Source organism: Carcharhinus amblyrhynchos, chromosome 14 (genome assembly GCF_965287045.1).
Source record: "Carcharhinus amblyrhynchos chromosome 14, sCarAmb.v2.hapA, whole genome shotgun sequence".
NCBI classification, from domain to species: Eukaryota; Metazoa; Chordata; class Chondrichthyes; order Carcharhiniformes; family Carcharhinidae; genus Carcharhinus; species Carcharhinus amblyrhynchos.
In genome coordinates this window covers 2,152,266-2,176,252 of record NC_137337.1, presented here as the reverse complement: position 1 = coordinate 2,176,252, position 23,987 = coordinate 2,152,266, and the positions used below count along the sequence as shown (strand labels likewise).

The 23,987-nt window shown below is 47.9% G+C and overlaps 1 protein-coding gene across 6 annotated transcripts in view; it reads right to left on the bottom strand.

Moving 5' to 3' along the window:
• Positions 1 to 23,987, bottom strand: part of LOC145352383 (nesprin-2-like) — a 243,402-nt gene that overhangs the window by 119,265 nt on the left and 100,150 nt on the right. For all 6 annotated transcript variants that reach the window (XM_080202157.1, XM_080202160.1, XM_080202159.1 and 3 more), the window contains 8 exons: positions 19,502 to 19,639; positions 18,649 to 18,834; positions 17,193 to 17,315; positions 16,722 to 16,904; positions 15,474 to 15,527; positions 14,673 to 14,873; positions 6,446 to 6,568; positions 4,158 to 4,298 (listed from right to left, as the gene is read on the bottom strand). In XM_080202157.1, the coding sequence (XP_080058283.1) occupies positions 4,158 to 4,298; positions 6,446 to 6,568; positions 14,673 to 14,873; positions 15,474 to 15,527; positions 16,722 to 16,904; positions 17,193 to 17,315; positions 18,649 to 18,834; positions 19,502 to 19,639 (1,149 nt within the window). The remainder of the gene's footprint in view (positions 1 to 4,157; positions 4,299 to 6,445; positions 6,569 to 14,672; positions 14,874 to 15,473; positions 15,528 to 16,721; positions 16,905 to 17,192; positions 17,316 to 18,648; positions 18,835 to 19,501; positions 19,640 to 23,987) is intronic.

Genomic DNA, 23,987 nt, shown 5'->3' with positions numbered 1-23,987 from the left:
TATAGAGGTCTATAAAATAATGAGGGGCACAGAAAAGGTAGATAGTCAATATCTTTTCCCAAAGATAGGGGAGTCTAAAACTAGAGGGCATAGGTTTAAGGTGAGAGGAGTGAGATACAAAAGTGTACAGGGGGGCAATTTTTTCACACAGAGGTTGGTGAGTGTCTGGAACAAGCTACAAGAGGTAGTAGTAGAAGCGGGTACAATTTATCTTTTAAAAAGCAAATGCGGGCAATTAAGATTAGCTTGGGTTTTAAAAAAAAAGGGGTGGCATGGACAAGTTGGGCCGAAAGTTCTGTTTCCATACTGTAAACCTCTATAGCGTAAGAGCATAAGGAAAAAGAGCAGGAGTCGGCCATCTAGCCCTTCGAGCCTGCCCCGCCATTCAATAAGATCATGGCTGATCTGAAGTGGCTCAGTTCCACTTTCCTGCCTTCTCCCCATAACCCTTAATCCCCTTGCCTACCAAAAACCTATCTACCCGTGTCTTAAAAATATTTAGCGAGGTAGCCTCCACCACTTCAACGGGCAGAGAATTCCAGAGATTCACCACCCTTTGAGTGAAGAAGTTCCTCCTCAACTCCGTTCTAAACTGCACCCCCCTTATCTTGAGGCTGTGCCCTCTAGTCCTGCTGTCCTTTCTGAGCAGGAAGAACCTCTCCACCTCTATCCTATCCATCCCTTTCATCATCTTGTACGTCTCAATAAGATCCCCCCTCATCTTTCTGAACTCTAACGAGCACAAGCCCAGTCTATTCAGCCTCTCCTCATAGCTCAACTCCGGTATCAGCCTAGTGAACTTCCTCTGCACTCCCTCCAAGGCCAAAACATCCTTGCGCAAGTGCGGCGACCAAAACTGCACACAGTACTCCAGCTGCGGCCTCACCAGTGCCCTGTACAGTTGCAGCAAGACCTCCCTGCTTTTATATTCAATCCCCCTCGCTATGAAGGCCAGCATCCCATTTGCCTTCCTGACCACCTGCTGCACCTGCAGGCTGGGTTTTTGCGACTCATGCACAAGGACCCCCAGGTCCCTCTGCACCGTAGCATGCTGCAGCTTTTTGCCCTGTAAGTAGTAGTCCTTCCTACCATTATTCCTACCAAAGTGGATAACCTCACACTTGCCAACATTGTACTCCATCTGCCAGGTCCTCACCCACTCGCTCAGCCTATCTAGATCCCTCTGCAGACTTTCCACACCCTCCGCACAATTTGCTGTTCCACTTATCTTTGTGTCATCAGCAAATTTCGACACCTTACACTCGGTTCCCTCCTCCAGATCATCTATATAAATGGTAAATAGCTGAGGTCCCAGCACCGATCCCTGGGGCACTCCACTAGTCACCAACCGCCAATCCGAATGGCACCCATTGACACCCACTCTCTGCCTCCTATTTGACAGCCAATCCCCTATCCATGCTAACACCTTACCCCCAACTCCATGCCCCCTAACCTTCTGTAACAACCTTTTGTGCGACACCTTATCAAACACCTTCTGAAAATCGAGAAACACCACATCCACCGGTTCCCCTCTATCCACCGCACTAGACACATCCTCATAGAATTCCAATAAATTCGTCAGACACGACTTCCCCTCAACGAATCCATGCTGCGTCTGCTCTATCAAACAATTCTTCTCAAGATGCCTCGCTATTTCCTCCTTGATGATGGATTCAAGCATGACTCTATAACGCTATTATACTTCTAGCTGGTTGAAGTCAAGGGTTTGGAAGGTATTGTTGACAATGACTTGGTGACTTTTAGCAATGCATCTTGTAGATGGTGCACGTATCTGCCACTGCATGTTGGTGATCGAGGAAGTGAACATTAAAAATGGTGGATATTCTGCCAATCAAGCAGTGTTGCTTTGCCTTGAATGGTGTTGAGCTTCCTGTTATTGGAGCTGCACTCATCCAGGCAAGCGGGGAATATTCCATCACATTCCTGACTTGTGTCTTGTAGATGGTTAGCAGGCTTTGGTGAATTAGGAAGGGAGTTACTCTTCATAGATTCCTAGCCTTTAATCTGGGGCTGATCCAATTCTATGTCTGATCAATGGTAATCCCCAGGGTGTTGACAGTGGGAGATTCAGCAATGTTAAGGTAATTGAATGTCAAGGGGAAACAATGGATTCATTCTTGTTGAAGATGATTCTTGCCTGGCACCTTTGTGACACAAATATTACTTGCTACTTGTCAGCCCAAGTCTGAATGTTGTCCGTTTAGACATGGACTACTTCAGAGGAATTGCAAATGGTGCTGGAATCTTTGCATCATCAGTGAAACTTCCATTTCTGACCTTATGATGGAAGGAAAGTTAGTGATGAAGCAGCTGAAGATGGTTGGGCCTCAGACACTCCTCTGGAGCTGAAAGGATTGACCTCAAACCACCAAAACCATCTTCCTGTGTGCCAGGTATGGCTCCAGCCAATGGATACTTTTCCCCCGATTCCCATTGTCTCCAGTTTCACTAGGACTTCTTGATGCCACACTCGATCACTTGGTGCCTTGATGTCAAGAACAGTCACACTTGCCTCACCTCGGGAGTTCAGCTCTCTTACCCATGTTTGAACCAAGGCTGTAATGGAGCATGGTACCAAGTGGCCCCGGAGGAATTGTGACTCTTGGGTGATACTGCCCCTTGCAGATACTCCCTCCAACACTCTTTATCGTGAATTTTCAACAGGCACCAGTCAGTGTCCCTCCCTGGTACCCTGTCTCCATGTTTTAGACAGCTCTCTCTATCACACATACTCTGACTTATCACTCGCTCGGTATATTGTTCTTCATCACTGTATGTACTAACTGTATCAAGAACCAATAGCTGTTATTGTGTGCATTCATTTTTATATTTTGCTTTTCACATGTCCTGTTCTCTAAGCTTTTTGAACACTGGCTGGGTGGCGAGGGGGGCATTGGGTGTTACGTTGCTGAAGTGTCTGTAGTAGCTGTGCAGATTTAGAATGGCCAATTCTCCAGCAATTTATAAATTTATCTGGACGTTGCTGTTAGCAGACACTAAAAACAATCCTGGGGCCTATTAAACAGTTGTGATTTTTCTTCAGTTGTTTTCCTGAAGACTTCAGTTTATTGGTTACAACAATAATCAGCCATGGCTGTCAACTGTCCAGAATCATTCAACTGTACAGCAATGCAACTTCTCTCAATCCAATTGGCTGGAGAAGCTGGGACATCAGGCAGACGGACAAGTTGTGCAGCCAATGGGAGCAGCTGGAGATAGGTCGTCATATGATCACACCTCCAAGGGCACATCCAATTAGAGTTGGGAACACTAGTCACATGATACAGTATCATTTGGTTCCAATCTGATCTGTTTTGATGCTCCTTTAAAGCAAGATTTTGGTCACCTATCCTAATATTCCCTCACATGTCTCAGTCTCCAATATTATTTGAAAACACGTCTGCAATATTTGACTCTGTTACAATATAATTGTAAAGTGCCGTTGATCAAATGTCACATGATCAATCCTCCAGGAATCTATCCAATGAGAGTTTGTAACCCCGGGCTACCGACTGGTTTAATAAATAGATGATGACTGGTTGAACTGTACTTGTTTAAATATTAACTTGTGACATTCAGTCTTGTGTATAAGAACAAACAGACTGTGTGGGGCCCACAGAGTTTGTAACTGTGGCAGGCAGCAGATTCTCTATAAACAGCCTGATCCGGGAGCCGGATCGAGTTATCCAGCCCTCCCCTTGTGATTGGTCATTCTGGATTTTACTGACCAGAGGGACAGCTGGCTGAACCTCTCTATCATACAGATAGGGAGGGGGAGAGGGAGTGGACTTTGACTGGAAACTTACCATTTAAATAAGGAAAGAATTTATACCGGTGGAAATAATAGTAAGAGAGCCGCACGGATACTGACCTTCCTCCCTCACCTCTCACCTGATAATGACGGAGCACCAAGTCCATGATCCCAAGCTTTTAGGTGGGAGGAGCCATGTTGAACTTTGACCCTTGTTTCTCACCTGATTGTAGTGAAGTAATTGTTGCCAACCGTAGGAGTCGGTGATGAATGAGATGAGGGTAGAAGGAGAAGTGGTAAGAAGGAGGGATGGGAGAGGGTGAGGGAAATGTTGGGTGATGGGTTGGGAGGCCTGGGACAGGGGTGGGAAAAGATATGTTCTCACCTGTGACTGTATCAGTTGCTCTTCCATACCCTGCTGCATCTCCTGGTCCCCACCACTCACTCCCAGCGACTCCTGGGCCCCGTCCAACCAACGCTCCAGTGTGGTTGCTTGGTCCCGGTAGACATTGAGATCCTCCAGTGACTGTGAGAATGGAAGGAGGGAGAGAAAGATGGAGGAAAGGAGGGAGAGAGAGAGATGAGGTGAGCAAGATGAGGAAAGGAGAGGTTGGGGGATTAACAGGGAGAGTGTGAGAAGAAAGAGAATGAAGAGGAAAGATGAGTTAAGGTGTGGGGAGGAGAGTGACAAGAGAATGGGACAGTGGAGGGAAGAGGGTGAGAGGAGGGATGGAATGGGAAGAGAGGGAGAATCAAGATTGGAAGCAAGGAAGAGGGACCGTTGAGGGAGAGAACAGGGAGGAATAGTGGAAGGCATGAGTGAGATGTGAGGGTTGAGATGAGGGAAGGGACAAGAAAGGAAGGAAGGGAGAAATAATGTGAATGAACAGAACTCAAACCCCACACTTCCTTTGAACTTAATCTTCAGAGAGTTTACCTGATGGAGCTAATGTCAGGTGATCGCTGTCAGTGCTTTGAGAGTCAGTCCAATAAGTTGATAGTGGCAGTGTGACAGGATATGAGGCGGAATGAAATGCTAGCGTGTCAGGAGCCAGTTCAGACAGAAGCGTGTTGGCTGGGAAGCCAGGCAGCTTGGTGTGTTTATCAGAGAATTCAATCCACTCTCTGGCACCAGCACCTGCTAAACAAGTCTGACTACTCCGGAGCTAACCCTGATCATGTTCAACTGTCCAAACATATTACACACTGTGCCCCGAGGAGAAACACAGATTCCCATTGCTGTCATAACAGCACATCCCAAAGAGTAGGTTTTACAGTCAATGAAATAATTCTGTAAATGTTGTAATGTAGGAAATGCAGCAGCTAATTAATAATATAACAGTAACTGGACTTTATAACACAGTTAACAAACTTGGGTTAAAAATGTTGAAGGTGCCACTCGCTCCCAGATAGCGTCTCCATCGCTGGGCTAGACAGGGCAGGAAATTCCCAGGCTCTATTTGTGGCCTGTGCTGAGTTCTTATCGCGGTTTGGAGAAACATCAGTGCCTCTGTGAGACAGAGGGCAGTGACTGAGCCACCAGCAGCAGCAGGCCAGGCTGTGAGCAGACATGCACCCAGTGTGACTGCCTGTCTCATGTCCCTGAAGGGCTGCCTTCTATCCTCTGCTGCTAGGATTTCCTGTGGGACTCTGGTGCTGGGAGGCTGAGATCAAGAGTGGAACAGCAAGCGGGTTTGTCAATGGGCAGAGAGATGTTAATGTTGTGACTCAGTGAGGTCAATTGTAAAATGTTTAATTGATTTCATATCCCCCATCCCCCTATGAGGGGGAGGGGACAAAGGGAGTGGCTGAGGGGGTAGAGGGGAGTGGGAAGGGAATGAGGAAGCGGAGTGGAGGGGACAAGGGAGTGTAGAGGGGAGTGGGAAGGGAATGAGGAAGCGGAGTGGAGGGGACAAGGGAGTGGAGGGAAGTGGGGAGAGGACGAGGGAACAGAGAGGAGGGGGCAAGGGAGCAGAGGGGAGTGGAGGAGAGTGGGAGAGGAGACAAGGGAGTTGGGGAGGGAATGGGAGCACGGAGGGGAGTGGGGGAGAGGAGTGGGGTAGGGGATGAGGGAGCAGAGGAGAGTAGGGAAGGAGAGTGAGGTAAGGGATGAGGGTGTGGAGGAGAGTAGGGGAGGGGAGTGGGGTGAGGGATGTGGAAGAGGGGATGAGGGAGCGGAGGGAAGTGGGGGAGGGGACAAGGGAGCAGAGGGTGGAGACAGTGGATGATTTGTGATGACGGTTAGTAATAGAGAATAGAAGCTGAATATGAGCTTTGTTTTGCTGGGTGACCTTTCCATAGTGGACAGTTTAGAGATGGAAAACATTGAATCACAACTTGCACTTATACAGTGACTCTGCCATGTTGGTTCACAGCAAATCAACAATTCCCATTTGTTACTGAGATGTTAGATTGAGTATGGTTCAGAGTGGGGTACAAGTGGAGGGGTTTAGGGAGGGAATTCCAGAGTTTAGGGCCCAGGAAACTGAAGGCACTGAAATCAGAATGAATGCACCACCCAGATTTGGAGGCTTGCAGAGATCCTGGAGGACTGTGAGGCTGGTGGAGATCGGGAGCAGTGAGGCCGAGGTGGGATTTGAAGACCAGGATGAGACGATTGGACGCCAGTGAGCACAGGAACGATGAGTGAATGGGACTTGATTGGCTGCTTACCAATGGCCAGGAGTGTAGGGCTGGCTCTGGGGATTGGCTTCTCTTTACTGACTCCACAGTGTTCTCATCTTCCTCATCCTCATCCTCTTCCATCAAGGAAGGCAGTTTACCAATCGACATAACCTGGAATAAAGGAACATTTCCATGATATTTCTGATATCCTCAACATCCCAAAGCACCTTGCAGGCCTTGAGATAATTTTGGAAGTGTACCTGCAGGAACTGTGCTCTGAGGGTTCTGCTCTCCGGATATCAGCCTAAATTCTGTGTTCGGGTTTGTGCAGTGGGATCTGAACTCATGACTCTGAGTCGGAGAGGAGAGTGCTACTGAAAGGCTGGTTAAACTTATTAGATCCAGTCACACAATCCGTGGGCACCTCCTTCAAGGCCCTCTATCTTTATCAGGAGTATCCTTTCACAGAGTCCAATGTGACAGAGAACTGGGTGATCCCAGACTGGACAGTTTCTGTTGAAAGCTAAAAGCGGCTGAAACCTTTTCCATTTCCTACCTTGCTGCAGCTGTATTATATTAGAATGAGGAGAGAGTGTAAGACTTTAAACCTCGGACTGGACTGTAATTATGACCTATAGCAAATGATAGATTAGACTCTGGGGCGGAGAGTGGGTGGGGATGGGGGAGGAATCCAGGAAATGTAAACTGTGATTGGTCATTCCAAAGAAGAGTCATTTTAGACTCCATGTTAACTCTGTTTCTCTCTCCAGATGCTGCCAGACCTGCTGAGTTTATCCAGCACTTTCTGTTTTTATTTCCAATTTCCAGCATTCACAGTATTTAGTTTTTAATGATGTAATTTTATTTTTATTCTATATGTGATTGGCTATCTCCTGTTTACACTTTCACACAAAAATCATCAGGGTGCAAGTGCATCAAGGGATCAGCTATTAAGTGGCTGTACCTCTGGTGGCCTGGTTTCCACACCAACTGCCTGTACTGACTGTGGAGGAAGGGGTTAATGATGCACATGTAACATTGAGAGTCAGGTGACCAAGAGGTTTCAATGGAGCAGGACACTCAGACAGTCTGTGTCCTGGAACCATGTGCTTACACTGAGGTCTTTGTAAATAGATTTTAATAAACTACATACTGACCATCTCAAGTCGATCAAAGAACAAGCAAAATCTCATTGGGGTAATCACACGACAGATTGAAGAGTGGTTAAACCTCAGTAAAACGGTAACCCCATAAACACTGGCTCAGACCTCATCAAAGACAGTCCCAGAATCTTTGACAATTGGGAATAAAAAGCTGGTATCAGTAGAAGTGACTGTGAAGTGTCCTCTTTAACAATCTCTGTCCCATCACCCCTGTCTTGCCTCTGGGTGGGACGTAGGAATTAGGAGCAGAAGTTGGCAAATTCAGCCCTTTGAGCCTGTTCTGCCATTCAATCAGATCATGGCTGATCTCTTCCTGGTCTCAAATCCACCTCCCCACCTGTTTCCCCCATATCACTTTATCCCTTTTTTTACGAGGTGTAAGATGTCTCTTATCATGAAAATGTTCTGTTTTGATGCTTCTGGTTCCTTTTGTCAACTTGATCTTATATTTGTGCTCTGCATTCCTGATCCTGCAAAAATTGTTTATTTTTGTGTCATTGATGCTTCTGTAGCCAACCTTACATCAGTGCCCTCGGGTTCTTAACCTTTCCACCAATCTGAACTGTTTCCCCCATGTAAGCTGTCCAGGCCCCTCATGAATGTAAATAAATAAGATTGTTCCTGCTCCTGGCTTACAAGCAAAAACTTGGAGAATCCATCAAAGAGAGTCGTGCAATGTTGGTCTGAGGAATCAGGTGATCTCCTACAGGGCTGCTCGGAGTTAGTGGACTGGTCAGTATTTAAAAACTCTGTGGCCAGCCTGAAAGAGTAACGCCACTACAGTAACTGACTTCATTAGTAAGTGTGTAGAAGGCAGTGTGCTAAAGAAGCAAATCTATGTGTTCCTCAACCAGAAACCATTGGATGAACAGGGAAATCCACTGCTTGCTGAAGTCCAGGTCTGAAGCATTCAAGTCACGTAATTCTGACCTATACAAGAAATCCAGATACGATTTAAGGAGATCCATCAAAGATGCTGAAAGATAGAACCAGACCAAGCTAGAGTCCCAGGCTAGCCACACGATCCACTGCCGACTATGGCAAGGTCTACAAGACATAACACGCTACAAGATGAAGGCATGCAAAATCGCCGGCTCCAACACACCCCTCTCTGATAAGCTCAATGCGTTCTACACCTGTTTTGATAAGAGGTCAGAGAGAGCACACCCTCCCACCCTGGAAGCTCTGAATGAACCTGTATCTGAGGTCACCATTGCAAATTCAGAGCAGCTTTCTAGAAGGTCAATCCATGGAAAGTGACTGGCCCGGATGGGGTACCTGGACGTGTACTCAGATCCTGCTCGGATCAGCTGGCGGGAGTATTCACAGACATCTTCAACCTCTCGTTACCAAACTGCAAGATCCCTATCTGCTTCAAGAAGATGACCATCATCCCAGTACCTAAGAAAAACCAAGCAGCGTGCCTTAATGACTATCGGTTGGTGGCTCTGACATCCATCATTTGGAAGTGCTTTGAAAGGTTAGTCATGGCACGAATCAATTCCAACCTCCCGGGCTGCCTGGATCTATTACAGATTGCCTACTGCCGCAACAGATCCATTGCACTCGCCATTTCCCTGGCCCTACACTCAACCCAAGGACACCTATGTCAGACTCCTATTTATTGACGAGAGCTCAGCCTTCGACACCATTTATTTCCATGAAATTCATCTCCAAACTCTGTGGCCTGGGACTCGGCATCTCCCTCTATGACTGGATCCTGAACTTCCTAACTCACAGACCACAATCAGTAAGGATAGGCAACAGCACCTCCTCCACGATCATCCCCAACACCAGTGCCCCACAAGGCTGTGTTCTCAGGCCCCTACTATACTCTTTATACACCTATGACTGTGTGGTCAAATTCTCCCACCAATTTGATTTTCAAGTTTGCTGACGATACCACCATAGTGGGTCAGATCCCAAACAATGATGAGATAAGAGTACAGGAATGAGATAGAGAAACTGGTGCGGCAACAATAATCTCTCCCTTAATGTCAACAAAATGAAAGAGTTTGTCATTGACTTCAGGAAGTGTAAAGGAGAACATGTCCCTGTCTACATCAATGGGACAAAGTAGAAATGGTTGAGAACTTCAAGTTTTTAGATGTCCAGATCACCCTCAACCTGTCCTGGTCCCCCCATGCTGACACTACAGTTAAGAAAGCCCACCAATGCCTCTACTTCCTCAGAAGACTAAGGAAATCTGACATGTCAGCTACGACTCTCTCCAACTTTTATAGATGCACCACAGAAAGCATTCTTTTCGATTGTATCACAGCTTGGTATGGGCTCCTGCTCTGCCCAAGACTGCAGGAAACTACAAAAGGTCGTGAATGTAGCCCAAACCATCATGCAAACCAGCCTCTCGTCCATTGACTCTGTCTACACTTCCCGCTGCCTCAGCAAAGCAGCCAGCATAATTAAGGACCCCACACACCCCCGACGTTCTCTCTTCCACCTTTTTCTGTTGGGAAAAAGATACAAAAGTCTGAGGTTACGTACCAACCGACTCAAGAACAGACTTTTGAATGGACCTATCTTGCATTAAATTGATCTTTCTCTACACCCTGACTATGATTGTAACACTACATTCTGCACTCTTTTGTCTCCTTCGCTACGAATGGTATGTTTTGTCTGTATAACGCACAAGAAACATTACTTTCCACTATGTTAATACATGTGACAATAATAAATCAATCAAACCGATCAAATCTGCTTTAAGAATAACCATTCTCAGAAACGGAATTTCTCCAATCTGTCCAGATAACCAGAGTTCCTCAGCCCTGGAACGATTCTCATGAATCTTTTCTACACTCTCTCTAATGCCTTCCCCTTATTCCTAAAGTGAGGAGCTCAGAACCGGACACAATACTCCAGCTGCGGCCAAACCAGAGGTTTTTTTTAAACAGGTTTAACAGAACCTCCTTGCTTTTGGACAAAATGGGGTGGATTTTACAGGGGGGTGTCAGAGTCAGGTCTGGGCCCTCCTGCACCCGGCCAGCTCACCCAGCTGCTTTTAATGGCTGTTCAGCTGGTAATTGGTTTGAGGCGAGCCTTGCATCACCATTTCAAGTGAAAGTCCCGCCTCTTGAGAATGGCTGACCAATCAAATGGTCAGCAGCTCTTTTGTCTCAGCAGTGCCACAAGGAGCAGTGGCCAGGACTGGGACTGCAGGATGTTCCCTGAAACTGAGGAGCCATGGAGCATTGACCATGGGTGTGGTGGTTCAGGACCTCACTGGCATCAGATTGGTAGAACCTGGTGAGGGGGTTAAAGGGCACTGGGAGTGGGGAGGGGAAAGGATAAAGCAGGGGTTGGAGAATTATCTTGGGGGTTCCAATGATCAGAGCTTTCCCAAACAGGAGGCATAGCCCCTGCTAGCTCCCTGCCACATCAGCCACTAGCTCCCTGCCACATCACCCACTGACCCCCAGCCAGGCCACAAGACTCACCTGGATTCAGTGTGTGGCTTGCATAGTTGACGCAGACTTCCTTTGCTGTGGAGACAATCTCAGTGGCGATGAGAGAAGCCCTGTTAGTCGACATGGATTGGTCAATGGGCAAGCCTTACTTCCCGCCCCCCTCCCCTGCTGCAGGTAAAAGTCCAATGCAGATGAGTGGGGTGGGCATGGTGCCTATTTTATATCTCTGCCTGCCATCCTGTGCCCTTGTCTGCCAATCTCCCCTGTGTGAGGGATGTAGAATTTGGTGGCATTCTTGGACACACACATCTCCATCAAGGATGGTCACCTCAGCACTTCACTGTACTGAAAGCCCACAGATAACCTCACGATGCTCCACTTTTCCAGCTTCCACCCTAAACATGTTAAAGAATCCATCCCCGACGGACAAGCCCTCCATACACAAAGGATCTGTTCATATGAGGAGGATCGCGACAGACACCTCCAGATGCTGAAAGAAGCCCTCATAAGAACAGGATATGGCACTCGATTCATCGATCAACAGTTCTGACGCACCACAGCGAGAAACTGCACCGACCTCCTCAGAAGACAAACACGGGACACGGTGGACAGAGTACCCTCCTTCGTCCAGTACTTCCCTGGAGCTGAGAAGCTACGACATCTTCTCCGGAGTCTTCAACATGTCATTGATGAAGACGAACATCTTGCCAGGGCCATCCCCACACCCCCACTTCTTGCCTTCAAACAGCTGCACAACCTCAAACAGACCATTGTTCGCAGCAAACTACCCAGCCTTCAGGAGAACAGTAACCACAACACCACACAACCCTACCACAGCAACCTCTGCAAGACATGCCGGATCATCGACATGGATAATATCATCTCACATGAGAATACCAGCCACCAGGTACACGTTACATACTCTTGCAACTCGGCCAACGTTGTCTACCTGATACACTGCAGGAAAGGATGTCCCGAAGCATGGTACACTGGGGAGACCATACAGACGCTATGACAACGGACGAATGAACATCGCTCAACAATCACCAGGCATGACTGTTCCCTTCCTGTTGGCGAACACTTCAGTGGTCACAGGCATTTGGCCTTTTATCTTCGGGTAAACGTTCTCCAAGGCGGCCTTCACGACACACGACAGCGCAGAGTCGCTGAGCAGAGACTGATAGCCAAGTTCCGCACACATGAGGACGATTTCAACTGGGATCTTGGGTTCATGTCACACTCTGTAACCCCCATGACTTGCCTGGGCTTGTGAAATCTCACTAACTGTCCTGTCTGGAGACAATACACATCTCTTTAACCTATGCCTAATTCTGTCTCCACTCATTGTCTGCATCTTTAAGACTTGAATAGCAGGTTAGCTGTAAAGACTTGCATTCTAATCAGTATTCTGTAAACTGTGTGTGCCTTTGTGCCTTTCTCTGATCAGAACCTTCCACACGCTTGATGAAGGAACACCGTTTCTGAAAGCTTGTGGGTTTACTATCAAATAAACTGGTTGGACTTTAACCTGGTGGTGTGAGACTTCTTACTGTATTAATAACACCAGGATCTGATATGCTTCATTATCCACTTCTGCAATTTACCCCCACACTTTCCACTATCTATACACTCACACACCCCACAGGGCCCTCTGCCGCACCCACTTCCCAGTTATTCACCTATTTTGTTCATCCTCTGTAAATCTTTACTTAACGTTCTTTCTCTAAGTTGGACAATCCTGGCTTCTTCGGTCACAGATTAAAGAATGGCAGAGTGAAAGATGGGGAATTATTTGACCCAGTGGGTAACCTAATCTCTCACACAGTTTATGAAAATATTACCCAACTTCCTGACTGATCTATCAGCCTCCTGCACACACACACATCCTGTTACAACATAAGAACATAAGAACATAAGAAACATAAGCAACGATTATTCGTTGCTCTGTTTTAATTCTTTTCACGCTGACAGCTGAAACTCAGTTGCTAGCACTCTCAACTCTTGAGACTTAAGGATCCTCCAATGGTGCAGCACTCCCTCGGTGCTGACCCCCTGGCAGTGCGGCGCTCCCTCAGTACTGACCCCCTGGCAGTGCAGCACTCCTGCAGCGCTGACCCCCTGGCACTGTGACGCTCTCTTGAAGGACCGAATGGCCTACTCTTTCTCATATTTTCTATGAATACTAATTAAAGAAGGATTCCGGCCTTGGGTCACTGTCTGTGTGAAATTTCCACATTCTCCTAGTGTCTGTATGGGTTTCCTCGGGGTTTCTAGTTTCCTTCCACACTCCGATGAAGCACAGGTTAGACAGATTAGCCATGCTAAATGCACAGGGTACAGGGATAGGTGGGCAGGCCTGGGAAAGATACTGTCTTGATAGTTGGTGCAGAGACGATGAACGAATGGCTTCCTTCTGCACTGTAGGGCTTTATGGACTGAGAATCATAGAATCCCTACAGTGCAGAGGGAGGCCATTCGGCCCAATTCAGTCTCCTTTCGGGAGAAAGCGGGAAAGTGGAACTGAGCCACTTCAGATCAGCCGTGACCTTATTGAATGGCAGGGCAGGCTCGAAGGGCTAGATGGCCTACTCCTGCTCCTACTTCTTATGTTCTTATCAAGCCTACACTGATAACAATCCCACCCTACCCTTTCCGTAACCCCATATATTTACCCTGCTAATTCCCCTGGCACTAAGGGACAATTTGGCATAGCTAACTAACCTAACCTGCACACCTTTGGAGTTGGGAGGAAACTGGAGCACCCGGAGAAAACCCACGCAGCCACGGGGAGAACATGCAGACTCCACACAGACAGTGATCCAAGCTGGGAATTGAACCCAGGTACCTGGTGCTGTGAGGCAATACTGCTAATCACTGCGCCACTGTACTGCCAGGAATCGAACCCAGGTACCTGGTGCTGTGAGGCAATACTGCTAATCACTGCGCCACCGTACTGCCAGGAATCGAACCCAGGTACATGGTGCTGTGAGGCAATACTGCTTATCACTGTGCCACCGTACTGCCAGGAATTGAACCCAGGTACCTGGTGCTGTGAGGCAATACTGCTAATCACTGCGCCACCATACTGCCAGGAATTGAACCCAGGTCCCTGGTGCTGTGAGGCAATACTGCTAATCACTGCGCCACCGTACTGCCAGGAATTGAACCCAGGTACCTGTTGCTGTGAGGCAATACTGCTTATCACTGTGCCACCGTACTGCCAGGAATTGAACCCAGGTACCTGGTGCTGTGAGGCAATACTGCTAATCACTGCGCCACCATACTGCCAGGAATTGAACCCAGGTCCCTGTTGCTGTGAGGCAATACTGCTAATCACTGCGCCACCGTACTGCCAGGAATTGAACCCAGGTACCTGGTGCTGTGAGGCAATACTGCTAATCACTGTGCCACCGTACTGCCAGGAATCGAACCCAGGTACATGGTGCAATGCTGCCCTTAGCTATCTGACAATTTTAATTGAATTTTTTCTGGAGTTGGATTGAATTAATTTTCGGTGTCATCAGTACAGCTACAGGAGGATGGGGTTACTGCTATTGTCACAGTCAGCCAAGTCATTAATAACCAAACCTTAGACTGGAAGGTATAAGCTGTCAAACATAGAGGTTGCAGGTGAAGCTGGTCTAACCCCTGCTGGCAAGAGCAGCATGGTGCTGAGGGAAGAAATACCTGTGAATCTCTGGCTTGGTCAGTATGCACTGTCAGTGACAGATTCTCCTCTCCACTGCTGTCAGCAACTGGCTGCTCACTGCTGAGCTCTTCTTGCACAAGCTGAGTCAGAGCTTCCTGCGCGTCATTCAGCAGTGAATTCCTCCGCTCCGTCAGTGTGGACAACCTCTCGCCCTGGGCTCTGAGCGGACACCCATCCCCCTGTCGAGAGAGGGAAGATCCAATTAGCCCCAGCTATTTCCCAGTTCCTCCCACAGGAGCTAAAACTCATTCCACAGATCCCAGCGGCTTCTCACCTGGAGAAGGTGGCACCTGATACTTCCAGCAGCTAATGTTTACTTTGTCACTGTAACGGCACTATGTCCCAAAATCTGAGAAGGATAAAAGGAGGGAGGAGAGCTGAGTGAGGGGTGAGGAGTGCAGGGGGGTGGGAGTGAAATATTGGCCAGTTGGATTTAAGGGGCCCTCCTGATGGAGGAGTGAGAGGCAGAGTGTTTCAGGAGAGAACTCCAGTGTGGGGTCTAAACAGCAGAAGTTATGGCTGTTAGTTTTAGATGCTAGAATCGGGGAAAGACGGATTGGAGGGATGTAATCACAGGGAAAATATTCTTAAATTTGAGGGAGCTGGGGGGGTGAAATTAGAAAGTGAGGGCAGGTCGATGGGTGAATGGGACAGATCCAGGCTGTCAGTGTTTGTTGTTCACATATGAGACGAGGTGTTAGATTCCACTTCAGTGAAGTACCTTGGATATGTGTAGATCGGTACAAGTACAGCTTGTGTCCTCTATCACATATACTCACCTGCTGTAAACTCTCCATTTCTGCATCACACTCCTGTAACTTTTCCAACAATGACTGGAAGAGATAATAATGGTCCAAGTTAAAGGAGCTTCAAATTCCAAAGATGGGCATTAATACTGAGATATACAGAGAAAAAATTATATTGGCTTGACAGTAACAAACTTGAATTTTGCTGAAACAAGAGACAAGTTGCTGAAGCTTTTCATCTTGTATTCATCAGGACAAATGCAAGAATGCCAAATTTCAAATTCTCTCAACAATTTATACCATTCGAGAAGAAGGTGCTGATTAGTTGGAAGTCAATTGCTTTCTCCATGGCAACAACTTGACCACTGGGGATCTACAGGTTCCACAAATTCCTGCATAATTCCAAAAAATGGTCCAAGGCTTGAACATATTCCCTTTGTTCGCAGTGAAGGTTGTCTGTGTATGACAGTATGTCACTTTGAGCAAGCATAAATGAGCCACTTTATGAGCTCAACTGAATACCTGAAATTGGTTATTAGTGTAGCTGTAAATACATTCAGGGTTGTTCACTAAGTGCTACCAAATCACAGAATCACATCCAACAGAAGACACTATGTTTTGGATTTTGAGTCTATCTCAAATTACCTTGGAAAGGCAAAGTATCGCAAAACAGTCATTTCATGCAGCCACCATGCTGTGAGTGGTAATTTCCACTAAGAGGATGCTGCCAATTCTGACATTCTGGGTGGACTCTTATCGGCATGTCTGCCTGAGGTTCAAATGATCCCACCTGAGGCCAATGGAGAATGTCATTCTCCAAGCCTCATCTTTCCCGGAAGCATGGTGGATATGCCGGTAAAATTCTAGTGTCTGTCGATCACACAGTTAGGCAGTGTGGTGGTGCCTAATTTCAATGCTCATATGATGCCTGGTAAATATATCCCAGTGATTGGCTAATTCAATCAAACAGCATGGTCTTGTGGTTGTTCATGACAGGCAGAATACAGACAGAAATCACAACCAACATGATCGGCCCGCGACCGACCCATCCACACCCAGCCGGCCCATGCCTGACCCACCCACGGTCAACCGGCCCGCGCTTTACCAGCCCATGCTCAACCGGCCCGCGCTTTACCTGCCCACGCTCAACCGGCCTGCGCTTTACCAGCCCGCGCTCAACCGGCCCGCGCTTTACCAGCCCATGCCCAACCTGCCCACAGTCACAAATCCAAACCAAAACATCCACTGTCAGGATTGTTTGGCAATGCAGAGTCACGTTACCTGTAACATGGCACTCTGCTGTGTTGTCATCTCTTGCAGATGTTTCAGCTCAGCTGTCACTCGTTCCAGCTTTGTGAAAACCTCAACGGTACAAATCACCTCTTCCGACAATCCCAGCGATTCCTTACATTCCTCCATCACTCCAACAAGATCCTTCATCTCCTCTAGATTCTCCAGAATTATCTAAACTCAGGAAATAAATGAATTTACAAACAGGACACAACATAATATCTGCGCATTGAGAAGGCACTATGGACAGAGTGAAGCTCAGAATATAGAACAGGGCTGGAAGATGGAGAATATTCAGACATATAGCAAAGGGCAAGTATCCCTGGGCCAGGGACAAGTATCTAAGGCCTGCTGACAAATAGCTGGCTACCATCATCCAGCATAAGAAGGGACAGCATTGTACAACCCAAGTAAACAGATTCTTGATAAGCCTGTTAGGATAGCTGAGGAGAATGCTGGTACCTGTCTGTTCTCCAAATGTTCCAGGATGGACAGGTCGTAGAGATCAATGGAGGACAGAATGGCATTAATCTTTGAAAGCTTACTTTCAATGAATTTTGCTTCGGTCTCAATATCGCCAACCTCCTGCAATAGAAACAGAAATTTCAGAAAGACTGATATAGAGGCACAACCTGAGGCTCAGGGTCATCAAAGGGGTACATTGGGGGGTTTCACTGGGTTTGGGGGTACAATGGGAGGGTCCAGTGAGTTTGGGTTACAATGGGAGGATACAATGGGTTTGGAGTACAATGGGGGTGTCCAGTGGGTTTGGGGGTACAATGAAGTTCCACTGAGTTTGGGGTACAATGGGGATGTGCTTGTGGGTTTGGGGGTACAATGGGGGTTACAGTGGGTTTGAGGGTACAATGGGGGGGTTTCAGTGGGCTTGGGGGTACAATGGAGTTCCAGTGGGTTTGGGGGTACAATGAAGTTCCAGTGAGTTTGGGGTACAATGGGGATGTGCTCGTGGGTTTGGGGGTACAATGGGGGTTACAGTGGGTTTGAGGGTACAATGGGGGGGGGTTTCAGTGGGCTTGGGGGTACAATGGAGTTCCAGTGAGTTTGGGGTACAGTGGGGATGTGCTAGTAGGTTTGGGGGTACAATGGGGGTTACATTGGGTTTGAGGGTACAATGGGGGGATTCCAGTGGGTTTGGAGGTATAATGGAGGATCCAGTGGGTTTAGGGGTACAATGAGGGTTCCAGTAGATTTAGGGGTAGAATGGGGAGATTCAGAGGGTTTGGGAGTGCAATGGGGGGGTTATGTGGGTTTGGGGGTACAATGGGGTTCCAGTGGGTTTAGTGTACAATGGGGTTCCAATGGGTTTGGGGGTACAATGGGGGCCCTCTGGGTTTGGGGGTACAGTGGGGTTCCAGTAGGTTTGGGGTTCCAATAGGGGGATCCAGTGGGTTTGGGGGTACAATGGGGTTCCAGTAGGTTTGGGGTTCCAATAGGGGGATCCAGTGGGTTTGGGGGTACAATTTGAGGTCAGTGGATTTGGAGGTACAATGGGGGGGTCCAGTGGGTTTAAATGTCCAGTGCAGTTCCAATGGGTTTTGGGATACAATGTGAGGTCAGTGGGTTTGGAGGTACAATGGGGGGTTCCAGTGGGCTTTGGAGGTTCAGTGCAGTTCCAATGGGTTTTGGGGTACAATGTGGGGTCAGTGGGTATGGAGGTACAATGGGGCTACAGTGAGGGAGACTGTGGGTTTTAGGTTACAATGGGGGGGGGCGTTCAATGGGTTTGGGGTACAGGGTGTTCAGATACAGCATCAATGCTCCCACTGTTGGTCGATGCTGTTGTCCAGTCTCTGTAGTGGGACTTGCTGACTCGGAGTCGGACGGGATGAAGCTGTGACATTGCTGGGAATGGGGAACACGGTGAGCTACACACATGCATTGTGGGAAACGATCTCACCGTTGCAACATGCTCTATCTGAGTCAGCTCCTGGTCAATGGCTTGCTGTAGAGTGGACACGGTGTCTCGCAGCTCATTGAGACGCTGCATCATCTCATCAGTCTGGTACATCACTGAGAGCTCCTTCAGTCTGGATGCAACATCTTCGAGACTATTCTCTTTCTGTCTGCCACTCTCTGCCATCACCTTGAATCAAAAATATAAAACAAAGAAAAAACAAATTTACAAATGATTAGAAGAGACGCAGGTGAAGCAAGTCAGAAAAAACAAACCTGGCAGAGGGGCTGAAATGCAGAAGGGGATAGAATTGAAAAGCAGAGAAGTTATCTTAAACTTCTTAAACACATGGAGTACAATAAAGAGTTCTGACATTCAGAATATAACCAAGGATATCGGTGCTTTGGAGAAGAAGCAAAAAGATTCCCAAGTGATTTCAGAATTGAGAGGTTTTACCCATCTGGAAACACTCCACAGACTGGGGAGCTTTCCTCTGGAAAAGTGAAGGATGAGGGGATTGCTGTTGGATTGTCCACACCCACCTGAGGGGCAGGTAGTTCTCAGATTAACAGCTTTCAAAGTGGTATCTCCAACACTGCACCAGTCCCTGACAGTCCAAATTCAATTACACTTGCGCTGTGAGATAAAGGAGAGCAGGAGATGCGACTTACTGGATGACATGTCCAAAGGCAGTCACAGGCAGGATGGGCCGAATGGCTTCATACAATGCTGTTCAATCCAGCCATACTGAACTGAACTCTGAGTTTAAACGAGGAGTTTACAGAGTGAGGTTTGATGGGGCAGTTTCACTGCCTGCAATCCTTGCTGGAATGGAGATTGGACCAGGAGAGCTCACCTGAAAGACCAGCAGCTGTTTTCTCAGGGACTTGGCAGAGGTGTAGTCAGTCTTGCTGGAGAGTAGTGCACCTGAGCTCTCGTTCCATGACACCAATGAGTCAGTCAGCTGTTTGTACTCCTCCAGGCACTCGGGAATCTGCTCAATAACACACAAACATCATTCAACTGTCTCAGAGTCAGTCAGCTGGCTGCAATGGAAATGCTGAGCAATTAGACGGTTCCCATTGGAACCACCAAGTGCCAGCCTCAAACCCTCCCAGAACTGGGTTAGAAACAGAGTAAAGCTCCCTCTACACTGTCCCCGTCAAACACTCCCAGGACAGAGACAGCATGGGTTTAGATACAGAGTAAAGCTCCCTCTACACTGTCCCCCATCAAACACTCCCAGGACAGGTACAGGATGGGATCAGATACAGAATAAAGCTCCCTCTACACTGTCCCCATCAAACATTCCCAGGACAGGTATAACACAGGGTTAGACACAGAGTAAAGCTCCCTCTACACGGTCTCCATCAAACACTCCCAGGTTCCAGTACAGAACAGGGTTAGATACAGAGTAAAGCTCCGTCTGCACTGTCCCCATCAAACACTCCCAGGACAGGTACATCACGGGGCTAGATACAGAGTAAAGCTCCCTCTACACTGTCCCCCCATCAAACACTCCCAGGACAGGTACAGCACGGGGTTAGATACACAGTAAAGTTCTCTCTACACTGTCCCCATCAAACACTCCCAGGACAGGTACAGCACGGGGTTAGATACAGTGTAAAGTTCCCTCTGCACTGTCCCCTTCAAATACTCCCAGAACCAGTACAGCACAGGGTTAAATACAGAGTAAAGCTCCCTTTACACTGTCCCCATCAAACACTCCCAGGACAGGTACAGCACAGGGTTAGATACAGAGTAAAACTCCCTTTACACTGCCCCATCAAACACTCCCAGTAAGAAGTCTCACAACACCAGGTTAAAGTCCAAAAGGTTTATTTGGTAGCAAAAGCCACTAGCTTTCAGAGTGCTGCCCCTTCACCAGGTGAGTGGGAGTTCTATTCACAAACAGGGCAATATAAAGACACAAGCTCAATTTACAAAATAATGATTGGAATGCAAGTCTTTACAGATAATCAAGTCTTAAAGGTACAGACAATGTGAGTGGAGGGAAGGTATCTTTGGGATGCCTCCCAAAGATACACAAGGCAAACACACCCGGCTGTCCCATCATATTGGGCAATGGGATCTTGTGCGAGAACCTCTCCGGCTACGTCAAGGGCATCCTGAAACCCATTGTACAAAGAACCCCCAGCTTTTGTCGCAACACTATGGACTTCCTACAGAAACTCAGCACACATGGAGCAGTTGAACCAGGAGCACTCCTCCTCACAATGGATGTCTCAGGGCCCTACACCAACATCCCCCACGACGATGGCATTGCTGCAACTGCCTCAATACTCAACGCCAACAACTGCCAATCTCCAGATGCAATTTTACAACTCATCTGCTTCATCCTCGACAGACTGGAGAGGCTGATTGTGGACAAGTCCCCAGGACCGGATGGAATGCATCCGAGGGTTCTGAAAGAAATGGCGGAGGTGATAGTGGATGCCTTGGTGGTTATTTTCCAGACGTCGCTGGATTCCGGGGAAGTGCCGGATGATTGGAAAACGGCTAATGTTACGCCGTTGTTTAAGAACGGTGCCAGGCAAAAGGCGGGGAATTATAGGCCTGTTACTTTAACGTCTGTGGTGGGTAAAATGTTAGAATCTGTCATTAAGGAGGAAATTGCGAGGCATCTTGAAGGGAATTGCTTGATAGAGCAGACGCAGCACGGTTTCATTAAAGGGAAGTCGTGTCTGACAAATTTACTGGAGTTCTATGAGGATGTGTCTAGGGCGGTCGATAGAGGAGAGCCGGTGGATGTGGTCTTTCTGGATTTTCAGAAGGCGTTTGACAAAGTACCTCACAAGAGGTTATTGCAGAAGGTCGAGGGACATGGAGTTGGGGGTAGGGTGTTAGCGTGGATAGAGGATTGGTTGTCAAATAGGAGGCAGAGAGTGGGGGTCAACGGGTGCTCTTCGGATTGGCGGTTGGTGACTAGTGGAGTGCCCCAGGGGTCGGTGCTGGGGCCTCAGCTTTTTACCATTTATATAGATGATCTGGAGGAGGGAACCGAGTGTAGGGTGTCGAAATTTGCCGATGACACCAAGATAGGGGGAACGGCAAATTGTGCGGAGGGTGTGGAGAGTCTGCAGAAGGATCTAGGTAGGCTGGGCGAATGGGCCAGGAAATGGCAAATGGAATTTAATGTTGACAAGTGTGAGGTGGTCCACTTTGGTAGGAAGAATGGTAGGAAGGACTATTACTTACGGGGCGAAAAACTGCAGCAGGCGACGGTGCAGAGGGACCTCGGGGTCCTTGTGCATGAGTCGCAAAAACCCAGCTTGCAGGTGCAGCAGGTGGTCAGGAAGGCAAATGGGTTGCTGGCCTTCATAGCGAGGGGGATTGAATATAAAAGTAGGGAGGTCTTGCTGCAGCTGTATAGGGCATTGGTGAGGCCGCAGCTGGAGTACTGTGTGCAGTTTTGGGCACCGCACCTGTGCAAAGATATTTTGGCCTTGGAGGGAGTGCAGAGGAGGTTTACTAGGCTGATACCGGAGTTGAGGGGGTTGAGCTATGAGGAGAAGCTGAATAAACTGGGCTTGTACTCGTTAGAGTTTAGAAGAATGAGGGGAGATCTCATTGAGACTTATAAGATGATGAATGGGATGGATAGGATAGAGGTGGAGAGACTCTTCCCGCTCAAAAAAGACAGTAGGACTAGGGGGCACAGCCTCAAGATAAAAGGGGGGCGGTTTAGAACGGAGTTGAGGAGGAACTTCTTCACTCAAAGGGTGGTGAATCTCTGGAATTCTCTGCCCGTTGAGGTGGTGGAGGCTACCTCGCTAAATATTTTTAAGACGCGGGTTGATGGGTTTTTGATGAGAGAGGGGATTAAGGGTTATGGGGAGAAAGCGGGAAAGTGGAACTGAGCAGCGACAGATCAGCCATGATCTTATTGAATGGCGGGGCAGGCTCGAAGGGCTAGATGGCCTACTCCTGCTCCTATTTCTTATGTTCTTATTATGTTCTTATCCTGGACCACAATGTCTTCACATTCAACAACCAGTTCTTCATCCAGACACACGGAACGGCCATTGGGATCAAATTCACACCTCAATATGCCAACATCTTCACGCATAGGTTCGAACAAGACCTCTTCACTTCACTGGACCTTCAACCGATGCTATATACTGGATACATCGATGACATTTTCTTCCTTTGGACTCATGGTGAACAATCACTGAAACAACTATATGATGATATCAACAAATTCCATCCCACAATCAGACTCACCATGGACTACTCTCCGAAATCAGTTGCATTCTTGGACACACGTATCTCCATCAAGGACGGTCACCTCAGCACCTCACTGTATCGCAAGTCCACAGATAATCTCTGATGCTCCACGTCTCCAGTTTCCACCCTAAACACGTTAAAGAAGCCACTCCTTACAGACAAGCCCTCTGTATACACAGGATCTGTTCAGATGAGGAGGATCACAACAGACGTCTCCAAACGCTGAAAGATGCCCTCATAGGAACAGGATATGATGCTCAATTCATCAATCAACAGTTCCAGCACGCCACAGTGAAAGATCGCACCAACCTCCTCAGAAGACAAACAGGGGCACACCGGACAGAGTACCCATCATCATCCAGTACTTACCCGGAGCGAAGAAGCTACTACATCTTCTCTGGAGTCTTCAACATGTCATTGACGAGGACGAACATCTCGTCAGGGCCATCCCCACACCCCTACTTCTTGCCTTCAAACAACCGCACAACCTCAAAGAGACAATTGTCCACAGCAAACTACCCAGCCTTCAGGAGAACAGTAACCACAACACCACACAACCCTGCCACAGCAACCTCTGCAAGACATGCCAGATCATCGACATGGATGCCAATATTTCACATGAGAACACCATCCACCCAGGTACACAGCACATACTCTTGCAACTCGGCCAACAGTGTCTACCTGATACGCTGCAGGAAAGGATGTCCCAAGTCACAGTACGTTGGGGAGACCATGCAGACGCTACGACAACGGATGAATGAACACCGCTCTACAATCACCAGGCAAGAGTGTTCCCTTTCTGTTGGGAAACACTTCAGCGGACATTCAGCCTCTGATCTTCGGGTAAGTGTGCTACAAGGCGGCCTTCACGACACATGACAACACAGAGTCACTGAGAGAGACTGATAGCCAAGTTCCGCACACATGAGGATGGCCTCAACCAGGATCTTGGGTTCATGTCACACTATCTGTAATCCCCATGACTTGCCTGGGCTTGCAACATCTCACTAACTGTCCTGTCTGGAGACAATACATATCTCTTTAACCTGTGCTTAACGCTCTCTCCACTCTTACCTTTAAGACTTGATTACCTG